At 47.8% G+C, this 19,815-nt stretch overlaps 1 protein-coding gene across 2 annotated transcripts in view; it reads right to left on the bottom strand.

Moving 5' to 3' along the window:
• Window positions 1–407: 407 nt before the first annotated feature.
• Window positions 408–19,815, bottom strand: part of LOC140729269 (vigilin-like) — a 211,851-nt gene continuing 192,443 nt past the window's right edge. For both annotated transcript variants that reach the window (XM_073048850.1, XM_073048851.1), the window contains exons 25-28: window positions 16,281–16,460; window positions 14,049–14,165; window positions 10,097–10,228; window positions 408–6,312 (exon numbers count right to left, since the gene is read on the bottom strand). In XM_073048850.1, the coding sequence (XP_072904951.1) occupies window positions 6,220–6,312; window positions 10,097–10,228; window positions 14,049–14,165; window positions 16,281–16,460 (522 nt within the window). In that variant the 3' untranslated portion in view covers window positions 408–6,219. The remainder of the gene's footprint in view (window positions 6,313–10,096; window positions 10,229–14,048; window positions 14,166–16,280; window positions 16,461–19,815) is intronic.

The following is a 19,815-nucleotide window of genomic DNA, read 5'->3' on the forward strand; positions in this document are numbered from 1 at the left end:
TCATTGCAAGAAGGACCCTGATGCCAGGGTCTGGGAAAAGAAACGATCAATCGTCTGGCCAATGGAGATCCCCTATTTCGGTGTTATACATTGAACAAACTGAGTGAGTATTGGTACAGCGGAAAAGTAGAATTCATGTTTTAAGTTGTTGGCCCAGGATCAACATAGTTACGTTGTTGTTTGTGCAGAGACAATAAAATGTGAGCTTTGATTAATTACGAGTTACGTAGTGGATTTCCTAACCTAGTTCCACTGATGAATGGTTAATAGTGGTGCATAACTCAGAGAGGGAAGAGCAGGGAGGTGATTCTGGTTCAGGAGCTGGGGTGGGTGCAATTCTTTCGACACTCACTGTCTAGCACTAGGCAAGAACAACTTGAGCTGATTCCGATGCACAGACACACAAGAATGTTTCATCCCAATTTATTTAGAATTATAAAAGTCCATTGTCACCTTGTGACCTATACATTTGCATATTCTTCAATCATATTTAAGGCCAATAGTGTTTAATTTATTTCCATCCTCGCGCTGTTTCTTTTTAACCACCTCTCACAGCAGAATTCCCAGTTCAGGCCATGAGATGGTTGGCTTGTATGTTAACTTAAAACCTAGAAAGTATTGTTTTTTTCCTCTTTTTTTCCAAAATAATTTAAAACCAGCTTAAATTTAATATCATCTATAAAATAAAATAAAACTAGTTTTTTATTTGGGTTTCACTTTTGTTCAGTTGCAATAGGCTGATGAAAAAAGTGCAAAGAAGTGAATTAAATATTTTCAGAGAAATAAAGGGGAGGGAGGGCAGGATGAGGGATGGAGGGAGAGGGCAGGGTAGAAGAAAGGGAGGGAGAGAGGTGAAGGGATGACAGGGAATGGAGGGAGAGAAGCTTGAAGGACAGGATTAGGAGGATGGATGCATGATGAGGAGAAGGGAGGAAAGGATGAGAGATGGAGGAAGAGGAAGAAGGGAAAGGGAGAGGGGAAGGGAGGGAAGGATGAGAAGGGCATAGAGGGGACGGTAGCAAGATGAGACAGAGGGGAGGGAGTGGAAGGAGGAGGGCAGGATGAGGATGACAGAGGGGGAGGGTGTGGTAATAGGGGGTTGAATAAGAGAGAGTTAGGGCTGGGGGTTAGAAGACAGGAGGGAGAAAATAAGTCGAGGGGATTAAGGGAGAGTGGGGAAATGCTGGGGATTCAGCCCTGTGTAACCTGCAGCTACCCCCATCTCCTGCCAGGGGTGGGGGCAATGCGGGCAGGAGCCCCGCAGGGACAAGCACAATGCAGTTGGACCACAGTCCCACTGAATTACAATTGTACACGTTTACCTTTGTAGGGGTGGGGGTATGGTTGTGGCAGGGTGCAGACCCTGTACCATCAAAATGCTTTCACAGTCAATGTTAAATATTCCTTGGTCAATGCTGCTTTATGAAGAGCTTCACATTGTGGGGGGTGGAGGTGAGGTGGGGAGGGGTGGGGGGGGGGGGTCTGAGGTGGCGCATGCTGTACCAAGTAGGGACGAGACAAAGAACAGAAAACAGTATCCTTGTTCCGTCTCTCCAAACCTACTGGGAGGGGAGAATAACCCCTTTCTTTTGTGTAATACGTTTTTCTGTGTGCTCTCTCACACACACAGCAGGCAGTAACTTTGTTTTTATGCATATGAAAACACACTAACTTGTACACGAGACAGCTATCACTAGAAAGCTGACAATGTAACAGATTCCTGAGACCTTTGGCCCCGATCCAGAGCGTGGGAGCCGAGGAAGGGAGCCACACTCCTGAACGAGGCCTCTGCTGGGGATCAGTGTAAACGTTCCTGTGTGACAGTAGGTGGGGAATTGTAGTGGGATTACAGCAGAATGGGAATTAGGGTTGGAAAAGGGGCAGGGATGATGGTGAGGTGGGTGTGGGGATGACAGCGAGGTGTATCGTGTGTAGGAGTACAGAGGGACAGTGGAGAGTCTGGAGATCACAGTGGGTGAGGATTAGCGTGGTTCTAACAACGTTCCACAAGTACGTGCCTGAGGGTATCTGGTTGCCGGCAGGAGGCATTGTTTGGAGTTCCTTCTAACAAAATGAGCAGGGTGCAGGGGTTTAATTGAACTGGTCACTCACTAAAGGGGACGAGATGTAATCCAACAATTTTGCTTTGACAACGGGGACTATTCTCTCTGCAGTGAACAGTGCTTTTAACGCCTTTGGATAAAGTGCTGCAGACAGGGATGGAGTTAGAATTTGGGCCAGAGAGGGTTTCGCAGGCTCTGAAAAGGGGATGGCGGCGAACTCTGTTAGTAATTTAAAGTGGAGAATGTAGGAATATTTCCCCAAGGCTCTCAAGGCCACGGAAAAGAAGCTTGGGGACGAACCACAATCTACCTTTCAAAGGGACAAATGGCCTCCTCACTGGGAAGCCTCGACTATACATCTTTACTGGACTGCTCTGGCCCACACACTGACCCACACTTCCTCAGGCCATTGTTCTGGGGATCTCAGGCCTCAGACAGATTTGCCCGGAGTGTGACAGAGGCTGAGGGATGACCATACAGGGGTTTGTATAATGGGTGGGGGGTGGCAAATGTAAGGTAGATGGTTGCAGGCTTTTCTTCCCCCACCACCGAGAGTCGGGGAATCTAAAACGAGAGGATATAGGTGTCAGGTGAAAGGGTGAAGACTTAAAGGACAACTTTTACACACAGAAGTTGGTCAGTGTATGGAACGCACTGCCAGATGGAGTGGTAGAGGTGGGTATAATTACAATGTTTAAAAGGCATTTGGATAGGTACATGGATAGGAAAGGTTCAGAGCAGGGGTTCCCAAAATTTTTTATGCTATGGACCAATACCATTCACCAAGGGGTTCGTGGACCTCTGGCTTAGCTTGATATGGGCCAAATGAGACAGGCTCAGGAAGGCACCCTGGCCAGCATGGGCAAGCTGGGTCGAAGTGTCTGTTATTGTACTGCATTAACCCGATGACACCATCTACCCATGGAAACCGGGGACGCGAGGCTGCGGATGCCAGAATCTGGAGCCGAGGACAGACAACTGGAAGGAACTCTGCAGATCAACACGGAGGACGGCTGGTGCCTTGAGTCAGGGCCCTGTACCAGGGTGTAGAGAAAAGGGAGTCAGTGGAAAGAGGGAAGGGGGAGACAGGGGCTGCGAGGTGACAGGTGCTGGAGGGAGAGAGGGGAGAGTTGAGACCCAGACTGGTAGGTGATAAGGGGAAAAAATCTGGCAGATGGCACCAGCTGGGAGAATGGGGGGGGGGGGGGGGGGGGGAGAGAGAGGACCAGACAAGGGAGGGATGATGGCAGACAGAATGAAGGTAGGAGGGGATAGGAAAAGGCGAACAAGGGAGAAGAAATGCGTGGGGGTGTGGGCGACAGGAAGGTAGAGCTGGGTGGACAGGTTGATGGGTTTGCGGAACCAGGGGAGGGGAAAAGGGAGCAAAGGGAGAGGGTACCTATGTCGACTGGTGGGGATGTGGTGGCGAGCAGAGAGGGAGTGGGTTAATGCGCCCCCTTTCCCTTGTTCCTTTCCCCATCTCACCAGTCTGCACAGGTTGTCTCTCCCTTTGCTCACCGCTTCCATCAGTTCCCCCCTCCCATGTTCCCCAGACCCATCACCCTCCCCCCACATGGTTCTGCCCGCCCCACCTACATACCCAGCCTCCCTTGGTTCACCCTTTCTAACCCCTCCACCATCCCTCCTCCCCTATCTGGTTTCATCTGTCACCCTCCATCTCAATATCAGCCCCCCCAACTGCCTTTTATTCCCCCTACCATCTGGTTCCACCCATCACCTACCAGCTCCTGCCTCTCCCTCCCAATTGTCAACCATCCCTCTACCTCCACAGACCCCGCTCGACCACAAGTCCCTCCAGACAGCTCTGCGGAGGTGAGGGTCAATTGGCCCAGGAGCTTTGGGTAAACCCCAGTGGACTGAGTCAGAAGCCTTACAAAGTCGGGGGGAGGGGGGGCAGAAAATTGGCCAAATAAACCCAGGAAATGGTGCCTATAGTAAGCACCTTTACATGCATAGAAAACCTGAAGACTTGGATTCCTTTGGTAGCAAAGTGCAGTAGGAACCTGTTCCAACTCTGCCACTGACAGGCACAGCTTTGGTTAAAGGGAAATCAGACCTGTGATAAACAAGGACCCAGCCTCTTTGTATAACCTGGGTTCAGAGCATCTCCTAAACCAGTTCTGTTTATAGGTTAGGCTTGACCACTGTCACCTCCCTGTCTCTCGACTTTTTAAACTGTAGCGAGAGCACTTTGGTTCAATATCTGATCAGATTCCCTGGACCCAGCTGACCTCCGCAGCTTGCTGGCTGAGCTGGTTCCAGATTCCTGCCTGCGGGCGCAAAAACCCGGTGGATGATATGTCTTGTGTTTTAAGTGTTAACAGGACAGTGGCTCCAAGATCTGGACCATCCAGCTAGCGGGTGGGGGTGAGGGTGTGTGCACGTGTTGTAGGAGGCTGGATCCGGCTGTGAAACAGTTAACCCCAAATCCCACTCCTTGTAAAAATGCCTCGAGCTGGTCTAAGTTATCCCTGCTCTTGGGAGATTAACAACTATATGGGAAAGAGGGAGAGGGGAATTGAAGAGGGAAAAATAGGGAGAGAAAAAGACAGTGATAGAGAGAAAAAGAGTGAAAACTGCACACAACAGAAAGGGAAACTGAGAGAAAGACACATGGCTACAGAGAAATCAGTGAGAGGGAGAGGTGGGGGGGGAGAGAGGGAAGAGCGGGGGGAGAGAAGGGTGGGGAAGAGAGAGAAAAGGAGAGAGGACAGAGATACACACAGCGAAACACAGCCAGAGAGAATGCATTGAGGGCGAGACACACATACACAGAGGAACGTACTGTATATGTTGGGGGTTTGACAAAGAGCACGAGTGAATCGAGAATCAAAGACTTCCCCAGCAGTTCTTGTTGCTGTACGACACCCCAATGCTGCTTTCCCAAATGTCCCTCTGTGTTTGATCATTTCAGTTTAAGATGAAATTTAGGCTCTACGTGCCTTTAACGCTGAAATAGGAAATCGCCAAAAATAGCCAAGCTATGCGGATTTCAGACAACCTGAGTACCCTTCTTCAAGTTGACAAATTGAACAAGATGTGGTTAAAATGGAACAGGGGGAATAAACAGGACACTATCCAGGCAGGCCTGTGTCCCAAGATGCTCCCTGTAGTGACCATTCCACCTGCTGCCGATGGGGAGGATACAGGAGGGGCTGTGGGAGGCAGAGGAAACAACTGCTTTGCTCCAGTGGGAGTGGCCTCAGGCTGAACCCTTCAGCCCCTGTTAGGTGGGTCAAGATGCAGCTGGTGGAGAAGGGCAGATTCCTATCTCTGACCCATTCTGACCGGGCCTCAAGAGCTGACATGATTTTATCCTGATGCTGAGTGGAGGGAGGGAGGGTGATCAGGGCGGATCAGAGGCCTTGAGGGTGGCTCAGCCTCCATCCTGATGCTAGTCTCCCTTGAGTCCGTCTTGGCACCACTCCCCAGACCAAGGGCTCCACCAGCTTCTCTCTCCCTTTCCCCCCTTGACTTCCTTCTGTTTTTCAGTCCCCACTTGTTCCCCATTACAACATACCCTCCCTCCACCAGTCAGACAACCTTAGAGAAGGGAGACTGGAATCACTTTATTTGCTGATGCCAGGACCTCTCCTCATTGTGCCCTTGGATCCGTGTCAGCAAGCAGGAGGGGAGGGGTTGGGGAAGGGTTAAAGGCTCCCACGCCCAAGGTCAGCATGATTCCAGATTGATACCGGCCTGAGAAGGTGGCTTCTCCCGGGCAGTGGAGCCACGATACTCGGGGACTTAACAGGGGAAGGGTGACTTGACTGGCTCACCAGCAGTGGTGACCTTGTCTTCAGGCGAGCAGACTTCTCCCCACTTCTTGACCCACTCCTCTTATCTATCAAAAACACTGGAGATGAGAAGCGGAGGTATTGGTGGGCTGGGAGGGGCTTCTCCTGGCCCCGGGGAACAAACGCTCACACGCAGGAACGGACTGCGTCCCCTTCCCTTCTTCTCAACAGATTGTACACAGGACAGTGGTTCTGCAGCTAATACTCTGGACATTTCAATTTTTATAGAAAACTGTCATGTCAAAGCTTCAGGGTGAGGGGAGGGGAGGGCGAAAACAAAAAAAAAATCTCCAAACTGGACAGGAAACTTTTTTTTTCCTGAAGTCACCAACTGGGATCTAGACTTTCTTAGGACCCCAGGCTGAGGCCTGGCGTGGAGCGACGACTGTTCCAAACATTGGGAATTCTTCAGCACTGCTCACGTCCGGAGCCTGTGGAGAGAACAGACAAGACAATCTCAGCAACCAATGGTGAACCCACTCTTCTTTTTGTGCTGTTTCATACTCCTCGTTGTAATTTATAGACGTTCCATGTACTGCAGCAGCAAAGTAACACATTTCACAACATGCCAGTGTTAATTCTCCCTCCCGCCCCTGTGGGCTCACGGCCGCTTGTGTCTCCTGCCCTTCCTTCATACCATAGGCTATCAATCCAGTTTAACCTCTGATAAACAGCCCTCCCTCCGTAGACTCTGACTACCTCAGTAAAGAAACCAGCATAATCAGAGAGCTCCCCACCCACCCCCAAACATTCTCTCTTCCTGGCTGCAGCCCGATCTGTTCAGAAATGAACGAGCTTGGTATGTGGGAGAGGGTCACAAAAACAGCAAGGACAGGAGAAGGGGCAGTCGTGGGAAGAGCCTCACTGGCCCAGTGACTCTGAGTCCGCTCAGTGCTCCCAGAACCGCCTGGCTCTGCCCTGCTCCCGACCGCTGTGCCTCAGGAGTGGCCCGGGTCAAGGCCCTTTCCCACCCGGCAGAAAATGCCTGCAGCAGCCGATAACTCTGTCCCTGTCCATCCCACCAGTCTCCGTATGTACCGCGTGTCCGTAAGTCATGCTTTGTAACACTGTAAAGAGCAGCTGCAGTGGGGGACAGGGAGAGGATTATCCATCACTCTCAGTAATAAGTAGGCGCAGGAGGAGGCCACTTTAGCCTGAAGTAGCAGAGGCTGCCAGCTTTCCGCACGAGATCTGGGCTGGTCACTTCTGCCTGCCAGGTAGGATCGCTGCCTCACAGTTCCAAAGACCCTGGTTTGATCCCAACTTCCGGCACCATTCGTGATGGAGTTTACACGTTCATGCCATTTCCCCCAAACATCCTTCCACTTCCCAAAGATGCATGAGCGGATCAAGGGACTGATTTAAATTACTCCCAGCCTGGAGGTAAATTCATAGCTCAGAATCAGGTTCATTGTTACTGACATAAGACATAGGAGCAGAATTAGGCTGTTCGGCCCATCAAATCTGCTCTGCCGTTCCATCGTGGCTGATTTGTTATCACTCTCAACCCCATTCCCCGATTTGGTGCTTGGACAGGGTACATGGATAGACAGACTGGATGAGACTAGAATTGAGGTCATGGGTTAAGGGTGTAAAGTGAAATGATTAAGGGAAATGTGATGGGGAACTTCTTTGCTCAGAGGCTGGTGAGAGTGTGGAACGAGCTGCCAGTGGAAGTGGTGGATGTGGGTTCAGTTTTAAAATTTAAGAGAAATCTGTATAGGTACATGGATGGGAGGGGTATGGAGGGCTGTGGCCTGGGTGCAGGTTGATGGGATTAGGTAGATTAATAGTTCTAGATGGGCTTGTCCTTACGCTAAAGAGGTCTATGATTCTGTAGGAAGTGTTTAGAGGGATAATGGCCTAATGCTGGCATTTGGGACTGCTTAGATGGGAATCTTGGTCGGCATGGATTAGTTGGGCCGAAGGGCCGGTTTCCATGCTGCGTGATTCTGACTCTCTCTACGGTTCCGATCTCTCTTTGGAGGCTCTGGAACCAAACCCCTTCACTCCATGTGGCAGAACCTCTTAAGTGACCATAAGACCATAGGAGCAGAATCAGGCCATTCGGCCCCTCGGTCTTCCGCCATTCCATCATGGTTGATTTATTATCCCTCTAAACCCATTCTCTGCCTTCTTTCCGTAACCTTCAACTGCCTGACTAATCAAGAACCTATCAACCCTCACTTTAAACATGCCCAATAAGTTGCCTCCACAGCGACAAAGAGGTCCACAGATTCACCACCCTCTGGCTTAAGAAATTCCTCCTCATCTCTGTTCTAAATGGATGTCCTTCAATTTTGAGGTTGTGTCCTTTGGTCCTAGATACCCCCATTAGAGGAAAGATCCTCTTCATGTCCACTCTATCAAAGCCTTTCAATATTCAGTAGATTTTGATGCGATTTCACCCCCCCCATTCTTCTAAACTCCAGCAAGTACAAGCTCTACACTCGTGATATTTGTTGTCTTGTGGCAGCAGTAGACAGTGGAGGCATAATGAATTACTATAAACATACAGCACAGTCCAGGCCCTTTGGCCCACAATGTTCTGTCAGACTTTTAAGTTACAATAATCAATAAGCAGTGCAAAGGAGGAACAGTGAGTTGGTCTTCATGATCTCATGGACTGTGGGGAGGAACTGACGAGTGGGATGGGTTCGATGGGATTGCTCTGAGAGCTGGCCTGAGCCCAGAGGGGCAAATGGCCTCTTGTATGTCATAATAAAGTAATTCAGGGAAACTGTGTTGTTGCAAACCCATCTCTCCACATTGACTTCATATCCCTTAATACTTAAAGCTAACCTCTATTTTGATACATCTTTTCACCGCTCTCTCAATAAGCCATTTCCACTCCATCTCTCCTCAGCAATATCCCAATCACGCAGACTTGCCATCCTCCCCTTCCTCAACCATCATAACCAAACCCCACTCCCTAACGTCCCCAGTTCCTCAACATTCAACCTCTGCTCCCTGATACCCAGCTTTCAAGTCAGCCTAATTTCCCTACCAACCTTCACTCCCCAACCACCTCCATCACCCTATCACCTCACCAACCTCCTTACATTCACCCACTCAACCACTGTCCCATCTCCAATACACAACCGGCATCTTCCCCAATCACCCTCATCTCACTCAACCAGATACCCCATCCCCCAAAACTTTCCTCAACCTGTCACCCCGGTATCCCACTGCTTCATCAGAATCAGAATCAGAATCAGACTTTAATCGCCAAGTACCTATGCACATACAAGGAATTTACTTCCGGCAGATGTTGTCTGTCTGCTCATAACAATAATAATGATAAATATAAATGAAAATATAGATTATACATACAGGTAGTGCAATCCAAGTAATAGTTAGCCGACAGTTAACCGGCAGTTAACTGTTCAGCAAAGTGACTGCAGTAGGGAAAAAACTTCTCCAGTGCCTATTAGTCTTAGTCTGGAGGGATCTGAAGCGCCTACCAGACGGAAGCAGATCAAACAGTCCGTGCGCAGGATGGGAAAATCTCACCGATTTTCCAACTTCCCCGACTGCCTCACATCTCCCAATCCCTCCAACCAATTCAGCCAACCTCTCCAACTGCCCCCAACCAATTGTCCCATCCCTCCAATTACCTCTCAGCCTCTCTGATCAACCTCCCCAACACCCACAAGAGGCAGCAGAGAGGAGACGACTCCAGATTTTCACCACCCTTGGTGTGCAGGTCATGGAGGCCCTTCGACCCACCACATCCATGCTAACCTTTCGTCCACCTACACTAATCCCATCTTCACGGTTTCCTCTGTGCCTTTCCAATTTAGTTATCTGTCTACAGGCCTCAGAAATGTGGCAATTGTATCTGCTTCCATCACCTTCTCTATCAACCACTGTCCAAAACATAGCCCTCCAGTCCCTGTTAAAACTCCTTCCTCTCACCTTAAACCTATACCCTCTTTTCTCCAGAAACAGCCTGGCTCCATAAATATCCTCCCCTCTGTTCTGGATTTGCTCGTCCCACCTCCATCCACTCCCCAGCCAGGGGAAACAACCGTCTGTCCACCTGTCAGATTTTATGTTCACCCCAAGTAATCAATCAACTGATTAGTTCACCTCTTAAGCTGGTTAACTGGCCCCGGTGACCTCTCCTGTCTCCCCAAGGCAGCCTTACCTTTGTGGAACAGGGCACTTTGGGACACAGTCCCAGCCCTCCCAGTTCCTGGCCCAAGTGCTCACCTTGTTGCAGGGGGCATTCCAAGGGGCATCCCGGACGACAAACCCTTTCGCCGAGCCTCGGGGTTCCTCCTCCACCTTCGAGGGCGGCTTCATGTAGGCTGCCATCGTCTCCGACTCTACGATCGCCATCATCTGCACCGCCGCGCCAAAGAAAGCAAGAGACACCATTACCACTTCAAGATATCCTGAAGCCCCCTTTTATAGCTGCTGCCTCATGCCTCCAGAGACAAAAGTTCGAGTGTGTGTGTGTGTGTGTGTGAGTGAGTATATACACACACGTGTCTGTGTTCGCCTATGGGTTTGCATGTCCACCCCATTCCCTCCCACCCCCAAGTGACCATATGGGTTTCCCTCAAGGGCTCTGGTTCCATAAGACATTATGACACAGCAGCAGAATTAGACCATTTGGCCCATTGTGTCTACTTGCCATTCGATCACACTGATTTATTATCCCTCACAACCCCATTCTCTTACCTTTTCCCCGTAAATTTTGACGGCCATACTCATCAAAAACCTATCGCTCTCTACTTTAAATATACCCAATGTCTTGGCCTCCACAGCCGTCAGTGGGAATGAAATCCACAGATTCACCACCCTGTGGTTCATATACATGTTACATATATGTTAATATAAAATATATATGTAACCTATGTGACATATACAGTGGCCACTTTATTGGGTACAGGTGTGGAACCCAGTAGCCATTCACTTCAAGGTTTGACGTGTTGAGCATTCAGAGATGCTCTTCTGTACACTGCTCTCGTAAAGTGTGGTTCTTTGAGTTACTGCCACCTTGATTCAGTCTGGCCATTCCCCTCTGACCTCTCTTATTAACAAGGCGTTTTCGCCCACAGGACCGCTCTTCACTGGATGTTCTTTTTTTGTTTATCACACCATTCTCTGTAAACTCTGGAGACTGTTGGATGTGAAAATCCCAGGAGATCAGCAGTTTCTCAGATACTCAAACCACCCCATCTGGCACCAACAATCATTCCACAGTCAATGTCAGTCAGATCACATTTCTTCCCCATTCTGATATTTGGTCTGAACAAGAACTGCTGGACCATGTCTGCATGCTTTTATACATTGAGTTGCTGCCACATGATTGGCTGATTAGATATTTGCATTAACGAGCAGGTGTACCTAATAAAGCGGCCACTGAGTGTATATTTTACCTGTAAATAAGCTTGCCACTCCCTAAAGATGTGTGGTGTCAGTGAGTTAATTGCCCCCTGTAAGATGTCTAGGGTGTGGGTGAAGGGTAGAGTCTGGGGGGGAGGAGTTGATAGGAATGCAGCACGAATGGGTTACAGGGAAATGGGACTGCTATGAACGGCGGCAGAGTCTCACAGAGCTGGAGTCGCAGTGCACAGAAAAACTGATTCAGCCCATTGTTTTCATGCTAGCCCTTTTGCTCATTTACATTGATCTCATTTGCTGCATTAGGTCTATATCAAGTCAAGTTTATTGTCATTTAACTATATACATGGATACTGTCAAACGAGACAATGTTTCTCTGGATCAGGGAGTAAAGCATTAACACGCAATAATTTAGGAAAGTAAGAGTTCAATCTACAAATGAATTATGCATAAATAAAAAAGTAAAGAGTTGTAGGGTACAGAACAGATTAACTGGTGATACTTCACATGCAGGAAGTTCAGAGGCTAAGTGGCTTGAAGGAAGAAACTGTTTTCCATCCTGACCATTCTTGTCTTTATGCATCGTAATACTGAGGGCCTGAGAACACAGCGCTCCTGATAAATGTCCTTAATGGATGATAGGTAGGCCATTCTCACAGTCCTTTGTAGGGACTTCTGGTCCAACACTTGGCTGCTCTCATACCAGATGGAGATGCAGCTCGTCACTTTCAGTAGCGCTCCTGTAAAATTCAGTTAGATTGGGGGGTGGGTGGGGGGAGGGAGTCTCACTTGCCTCAACCTCCTCAGGAAGTGGAGGCACTGCTGTGCCTTCTTACACAAGGGAGGTGACATCCTTCTACACCCCACCTGGTTAAGTGTCTGCCTAAATGCCTCCTAAGCAAAGAGATTGTATCTCATGCTGACCTCTCTCTGGCAGCATGTTCCGGATAGCAACCTCTCTTCGTGTTAAAAAAAACCTTCCTCCTTCAAATCCCCTTTAAAAATCCCTCCTCTCATCTTAAACCTGTGCCCTCTTGCTTTGGAAAGGGCTTCAGTGTTGTGGAAATACATAGGCTGATGGGGAAGATATATCACAGCCAAACAAGTGGTGCCAGTAACTATATTCCATTTCAACCCTCTCTTTACCTCTCACTATCCTCTTTCAACCCTCTCTTTACCTCTCACTATCCTCTCTACTCTTCCTCTTTACTGACTCTCCTCACTTCAACACTGCTCATAATTAGTTTCACCAGAGCTTCTCTGGAATTATCAACCACCACACATTCATGGCCCTCTTCTCAGTACGAACACCAGGAAGGAGGTCGGAGACCACGGGAGCAGAATCCGCCAATCCATCATGGCTGACCCATTTCCCTCTCAACTTCAGTCTCCTGCCTTCTCCCCATAAACTTTCTAATCAAGAACCCACTAACCTCTAACTTAAATGCACCCAGTGATCTAGCCTCTAAAGCTGCCTGTGGCAACAAATTTCACAGATCCACCACTCTCTCCGTTCTAAATGGACGTCTCTCTATTCTGAGGCTGTACCCTCTGGTCCCAGATTCCTTCACTAAAGGAAACATCCTCTTCACATCCACTCTATCTGAGGCATGAGGACAGACACTCAATGTTTTAGGAACAGCTTCTCGTCCTCTGTCATCAGATTTCTGACTGGTCCATCAACACTGCCTCATTATTTTGCTCTCTTGCAGAATATTTTTATATACTTCTCTAACAGTAATATTTTAAGTATTGCTCTGTACTGCTGCCACAAGATACATCAATGATAACAAACCTGATTTTTTCTCTCTAATATGCCCCTTACGACCTTGCTCCTGGGTGGTTATCTAACCTAACCTCCATATGTTTGTGTGCACGCTTGTTTTGTGCAGTCCTTCTCAGGCTGAGGATGTGAATGTTACACAGAAATGTGCATGAGATGTTTGCCTTTAGTCCCATGTCACCAGGTTCAAGAACAGCCTCTTTCCCTTCAATGCTGGCTCTGGTCAGGGTCCAAAGGAAGTTTATGAGAATGATCCTGGGAATGAAAAGGTTAACGCGCGAGGAATATTTGACGATTCTGGGTGTGTATTTGATGGAGTTTAGAAAAATGAGGGGAGGACCTCATTGAAACCTCACGAATAATGAATGGTCTGAATAGAGTGGGTGTGGAGTGGGAGAGTCTAGGACTAGAGGGCACAACCTCAAAATAGAAGGACTTCCGTTTAGAGCAGATATGGGGAGGAATCTCTTTAGCCAAAGGGCGGTGAATGTGTGGAATTTATTTCCACAGACACTGTGGAGACCAAGTTATTGGGTATATTTAAAGCAGAAGTTAACAAGCTCTTGATTAGTTAGGGCAGCAAAGGTTATGGTGGGGGTGGGGAGTAAGGCAGTAGAATGGGGTTGAGAGGGAAAATATTTCAGCCATGGTGGAACAGACTCAGTGGGCCGAATGGCCTAAATCCGCTCCTACGTTCATCATATGGTCAACCATTTGCTTCTTGAACCAACCTACACCCTAATCACCGCCTCAGTATGGCAAGACTATGACCACTTCAAACTACACCGATGGCTTTCTTGCATAATTGTGTATAATTTATGTTGAATTTCAGTTTTTCTTGTGTATGTTGTGCCTGTGGTGCTGCTGCAAGTTGGGTTTTAATGTAACTGTGCACGTGCCAGGAAACGGGACTGTAACTACAATACCCGCATTCACAACTCATTTGCACACCCTCATGCCCCACCTCAGGGTTCTGGTCATAGGTCCTTGGTCTTACCAGGAAATCTCAGCGAGCAAGTGGGGACTTACATATTCTTCCTCCAGGTTGAGGAGGTGATCGATGGCGTTATCGACATTGTCAGGTAGCCCAGTCACCGTGACGCGGTTTGGGTCATCCGAGCCGGGCGGCGGGAACCGGATGTCCACCTGCAAGGAAACAGCGGGAGCATCGCCAATGAAGCGCTGGGTCAGGGGGTCGCGTGTTAAGGAGTGGGAAGCAGGGGTGGGTTGCACGGCCCAGTGAGTGTCATCCACAATTCAGCGAGACCATGGCTTGACCTTCCCCCCTCAGCTCCATTCGAAAGATCGGCAGCACAGATCAGCCACGGTCCTACAGATGGTGGGGCAGGCTTGAAGGGCCGAGTGTCCTACGCAGACTTCTTATTTTCACAGAGAGCACACAAGAGCAGACTAACAAACTGGATAAGCATTCCACTTTCGTCAACGTGCAGACCAGCTAAATGAACTGGGTGCCACGGTAGCAACACTATTCTAGCTCGGTGAGCTCCCGAGTTCAATCCTGGCACTGCTCTGGAGGGAGTCTCTCCCTCCTCCACATGGAATGTGTGGTTTTCCCCAGGCGCTCTGGTTTCCTACTACAGTCCAAAGACAAACTGGGTAGGTTAACCGGTTGTTGTAAATTGTCCCATGATTAGGTTGGGGTTAACTGGGTTTGACAGGCCGGCACGGCTCGAAGGACCGGAAGGGCCTACGCTGTGCTGAATAAACTACTACTCACTAAACAAAAATAAAAACTTAAATAGCTTAAAATGATTACTGATTAATATTAATGATGACTTTCAGTAACAATCTCTGGTTCAGATTGCCTGCCTCAGTAATGCAGGCAGCATAATCCACCCATACGGATATTCTCTTCTCACCCTCTCCTCTCGGGCAGGAGGTCCAGAAGCCTGAAAGCAGATACCAGTCTTCCCCTCCACCATCAGATTTCTGAATTGACGATGAACCCATGAACACCACCTCAAAGTTTCCCCCTCTCTTTTTGCACTATTTAATTTTTAATATATATTTCCTATTGTAATCTATAGTATGCACTGGACCATTGCTGTAAAACAACCAATTCCAAGTCATAAGCCAATGATATTAAACTTGATTTTGACTCTGAGACTCTTGAATGGACGTCTTGCATGATAAATTGGACTCTTGGCCTTAAAATTTACCTCGTTATGATCTTACACCGCATTGTCTGCCTGCACTGCACTCTCTCTGTAGCTGTTACACTTTATTCTGCATTTTACTGTTTTACCTTGTTCTACTTTAATGTACTGCGTAATGATCCGATCTGTAGGAAAAATATACAAGACAAGACTGTACCTCGGTAGATGAGATGAGATGAGATGAGGCCTCCGTTGGTCAGGGTCGACGTGAATGTTGTATCCTGGCTGTCTAGATACACAAGCCTGGGCAGTACGATATGAAGAGCAAGCTGTTGCCCATGTAAACAATGCAGAATAAAGCGTAACAACTACAGGGAAAGGGCAGTGCAGGTAGACAATAAGGTGCAAGATTGTAATGAGGGAAAGACTCCATTTTATTGTATTAGGGACCCTCCAAATTGACAGCATGAATATTGATTTCTCTTTCTGGTAAACAAAAATCTCCCTTTCCTCTATTCTCCACGCTAACCTTTTACTTCTCAGCTGTCTATTACTTTCCCCTGGGTCCCCTCCTCCTTCCCTTTCTCCTATGGTTCACTCTCCTTTCCTATCAGATCCTTTCTTTTCCAGACTTGACCTTTCCCACCCACCTGGTTTCACCTATCACCTTGCAGCTAGCCTCTTTCCCCTCCCACTAACCTTTTAATTCAGGCAACTCATCCCCTTCTCTCTCTGTCCTGAACAAGGGTCTCGGCCAGAAATGTCAACTGTTTACTCTTTTCCATAGATGCTGCCTGGCCTGCTAAGTTCCTTCAGCATTTTGTGTGGTGATGCTTTGGATTTCCAGTATCTCGTCTTTATAATTAACCACTTCCCTTCATCTGGTTCTTATTACAGAGGGATAGAAGCTGGCCTTGAGCCTGGTGTTACATGCTTTCAGACTTCTGTATCTTTTGTTCTTTATATTTCTCTGTAGATCCTTGTATTTTGCATCTTTTAAAGAAAAGATTTCCTTTTCCATAAACCCAAAATGTTTAAGTCTCAGAGTTTAAAACTCAATACTTAAACCTAAAATTCAGGGTCAGAGTCACAGAGAGCAGCTTGCAAGGGGCAGCCATCGCTCCCAGTGAACCGGGAATCTCACCTTGAACTCCTCCATGATTTTGCGGATGGCCTTGCCCCTGCCCCCGATGATGCGGGCGTGCACCCGGTGGTCGAGGTTCACGTCCTCACTGACCATCTCCTCCAGGTCGGCGACAATCTTCATGATGGCGTCCCGGGCAGACTCGGTGTTTCTCTCGTAGCCTGTGATGGTGATCAGCTCCTGCAGGGAGAGGAAACTTACTTGAGTCAGCTCAGTTGGGAACACATGGGCAATGTGTCCAGGAATCCAGTCAGGGTCAGAATTAGGCTTAACATCACTGACAAATGTGGAATCTGTTGTTTTGCGGTAGCAGGACTGTGCAATATATAAATCATACTAAAAATGACAGAAATCTAGGGAAAAATTAAATAAGTAGTGCAAAAAGAGTCAAAAATAGTGAGGCAGTGTTTGTGGGTCCATTGTCTGTTCAGAAACCTGATGGTGGAGGGGAAGAAGCTGATCCTGAACTGTTGAGTATGTGCCTTTAGGCTCCTGTACCTCCTCTTCAATGGTAGCAGCGAGAAGAGAGCATGTCCTGGGTGATGGGGTCAGGATGGCATAAACAGATTAGATTAGTTTATTGTCATATTCCATCGATTGCTTGTATGGGGGGTGGGGAAGAGGGACCTACTTCACAGGATCCAAAATAAGCTGCAGAGAGTTGTAAACTCAGTCAGCCCCATCATGGGCACTACCCTCTGTAGTATCCAGGACATCTTTAAGGAGCAATGCCTCAGAAAGGTGGCTTCCAACATTAAGGACCCCCATCACCCAGGTCATGCCCTATTCTCATTGCTACCTTCAGGAAGGAGGTACAGAAGCCTGAAGACACACACACTCAGTGATTCAGGAACAGCTTCTTCCCCTCGGCCATCTGATTTCTGAATGGACATTGAACCCATAAACACTACCTCACTACTTTTTAACTTCTATTTCTGCACTATTTATTTAATTTAACGATTTAATATATAGCATACATACCCACTCTAATTCACGCTTTTCCCTCTATTATTATGTATTGCATTGTACTGCTGCTGCAAGGAGAACAAATTTCACGACATATGCCGGTGACATTAAATCTGATTCAGATTCAGGAAACGACAGCTGGAATTTCTAGGACATGTACTGTGGAAAGAGAAGCTCAAACATCTTGCAAAAATGATAGAAGAAGAAGTCGGGGTCGACAGGGCATGGCATTCATGAGTTACAACGAGGTTTGGACAAAGGTTTTGAAGAGTTTATCAGAATTTCTCAGATTAAAGAGGGATGGAAGACCATGATCGGCCATGTCATACGACACAGCACGCGATGACGATGGTGATGGTTGTCAGTGAAATTTCTTGTGAAGCTCAGGGAGTAAACCATGTATGTAACAATAATGAATATAACAAACAGAAAACAATAAAACTACAACAATAAATACAAAAAAAGTGCTAAATAGCAGAGCTTGTAGTGGAGCCTGAGGTAGTGCAAAAGAAAATGGTAAATAACAACAACAGCATAAGTGTGAAAGATAGGGTTCAAAGAACAAGAACACGGCAGCATCCCTGGGAAGGAGACGTGAAAGGGGTAACTAGTTCAGGAGTCTGATGGCAGTCGAGAAGTTGTCCTTGAGTTTGGGACATCTGGGCTTTCAAGCTCCCATATCGTCTCCAGAAAGTAGGAAAGAAAAACCTGAATGGCCATTTTAATTCCGATTCCCATTCCCCATCCCGACATGCCGATCCACAGCCTCCTCTTGTGCCAGAATTAGGGTGGAGGAGCAACACCTTATATTCCGTCTGGGTAACCTCCAATCTGATGATATGAATATTGATTTCTTCTTCCGGTGAATAAACCCCCCCCCCCCCTTCCTCTATTCCCCACTCTGACCTCACCTGCCTATCACTTCCTCTTGGGCCTCTCTTCCTTCCCTTTTTCCTATGGTACACACTCATCTCCTATCAGATTCTTCCTCCTCCAGCCCTTGACCTTTCCCATCCACCTGGCTTCATCTATCACCTTTCAGCCAGTTTCCTTCCCCACCCCCACAGGCATCTCACCCCCTTCCCTCGCAGTCTCAGCCCAAAGGCCCCGTTTACTCTTTTCCTCAGATGCTGCCTGACCTTCTGAGCTCCTCCAGCACTTTCTGTGTGTTGCAAGGGAACGGTCAGGGTGGGAGGCATCCCTGATGATATTGTTTGCCTCCCTGAAGTAGCACATGGTGAAGCTGTACTGGGTGGAAGGAAATGATAAATCTGGGATGAATTGGGCAATGTTTGCCACTCTCTTTAGGTTCAGTCAAGAGCAGAGAGTTCCCATACCAGGTGGAGGTGCAGACCTTCAGAATACTTCTAGACTGTAGATGTTCGACAGAATCCTTGTGAACGTGCCAAACCTTCTCAGATGCCTAAGAAAGCGAATATTCTAATGTGCTTTCTTGATCACCACATCAGGAAAGGCTGCTGGTGACGTGATGCCAAGGAACTTGTCGCTGTCTAACAACTCTACAGCAACTCCACTGAGGAGAACAGGGCTGTGCCCTCCCTCACTACTTCCCACCTCCACCACTTCCTTAGCTCAACAACCAGCTCTTTTGTCCTGCCGAGGTCAAGGGAGGGGTTGCTGCTCTGGCTCTGCGCTCTCCTGGAGGAAGGTGAACCTGTGCGACCAGAGGTTGTAGAGGCACCCTCTGGACTAGGTCGGATGGGAGGTCTGCCCCTGTACATACCGACCCACTGAATGTACAGAATCAGAATTAGGTTTAATATCACTGGCATATGTGGTGACATTTGTCAACTTTGCAGCAATACAATGCTAGATAGAGATATAAACTAATTAACCGCAGTAAGTAGATATATATGTATATTAAATAGTTAAACTAAAAATAGTGCAAAAACAGAAAAAATAGTGAGGTTGTGCTCATGGGTTCAATGTCCATTTAGGAATCGGATGGCAGAGGGGTAGAAGCTGTTCATGAATCGCTGAGTGTGTGCCTTCAGGCTCCTGTACCTCCTTCCTGATGGTAAAAAATAGAAGAGGGCATGTCCTGGGTGACGGGGTCCCTAATGACATTGCCTTGCTGAGGCACCGCTCCTTGACAATGTCTTGGAGACTACAGAGGCTAGTGCCCATGATGGAGCTGACTAATTTTACAGCTTTCTGTAGCATCTTACGATTCTGTGCAGTAGTCCCACCCACCGCCACCCCACCCCCCAGCAGAGGGTGATGCAGCCTGTCAGAATGTTCTCCATGGTACATCTGTAGAAGTTTTTGAGTTTTTTAGGTGACAAACCAAATCTGCTCAAACTCCTAATAAATATAGCCTTTGTCTTGCCTTCTTTATAGTTACATTGATATGCTGGGTCCAGGTTAGATCCTCAGAGATACTGACATGCAGGAACTTGAAATTGCTCACTCTCTCCACTTCTGATCCCTTTGCGAGGAATGTCTACGTTTGTGTACGAGCTTTGCCTACATTTCTGATTTACGGTGGTCCATCTGCCTGGCCACTAACAGGCTATCTTTAAAAATGTTTGTTCTTATCTTTGACCCT

This window comes from Hemitrygon akajei, chromosome 6 (assembly GCF_048418815.1).
Source record: "Hemitrygon akajei chromosome 6, sHemAka1.3, whole genome shotgun sequence".
In the NCBI taxonomy this organism is placed as follows: domain Eukaryota; kingdom Metazoa; phylum Chordata; class Chondrichthyes; order Myliobatiformes; family Dasyatidae; genus Hemitrygon; species Hemitrygon akajei.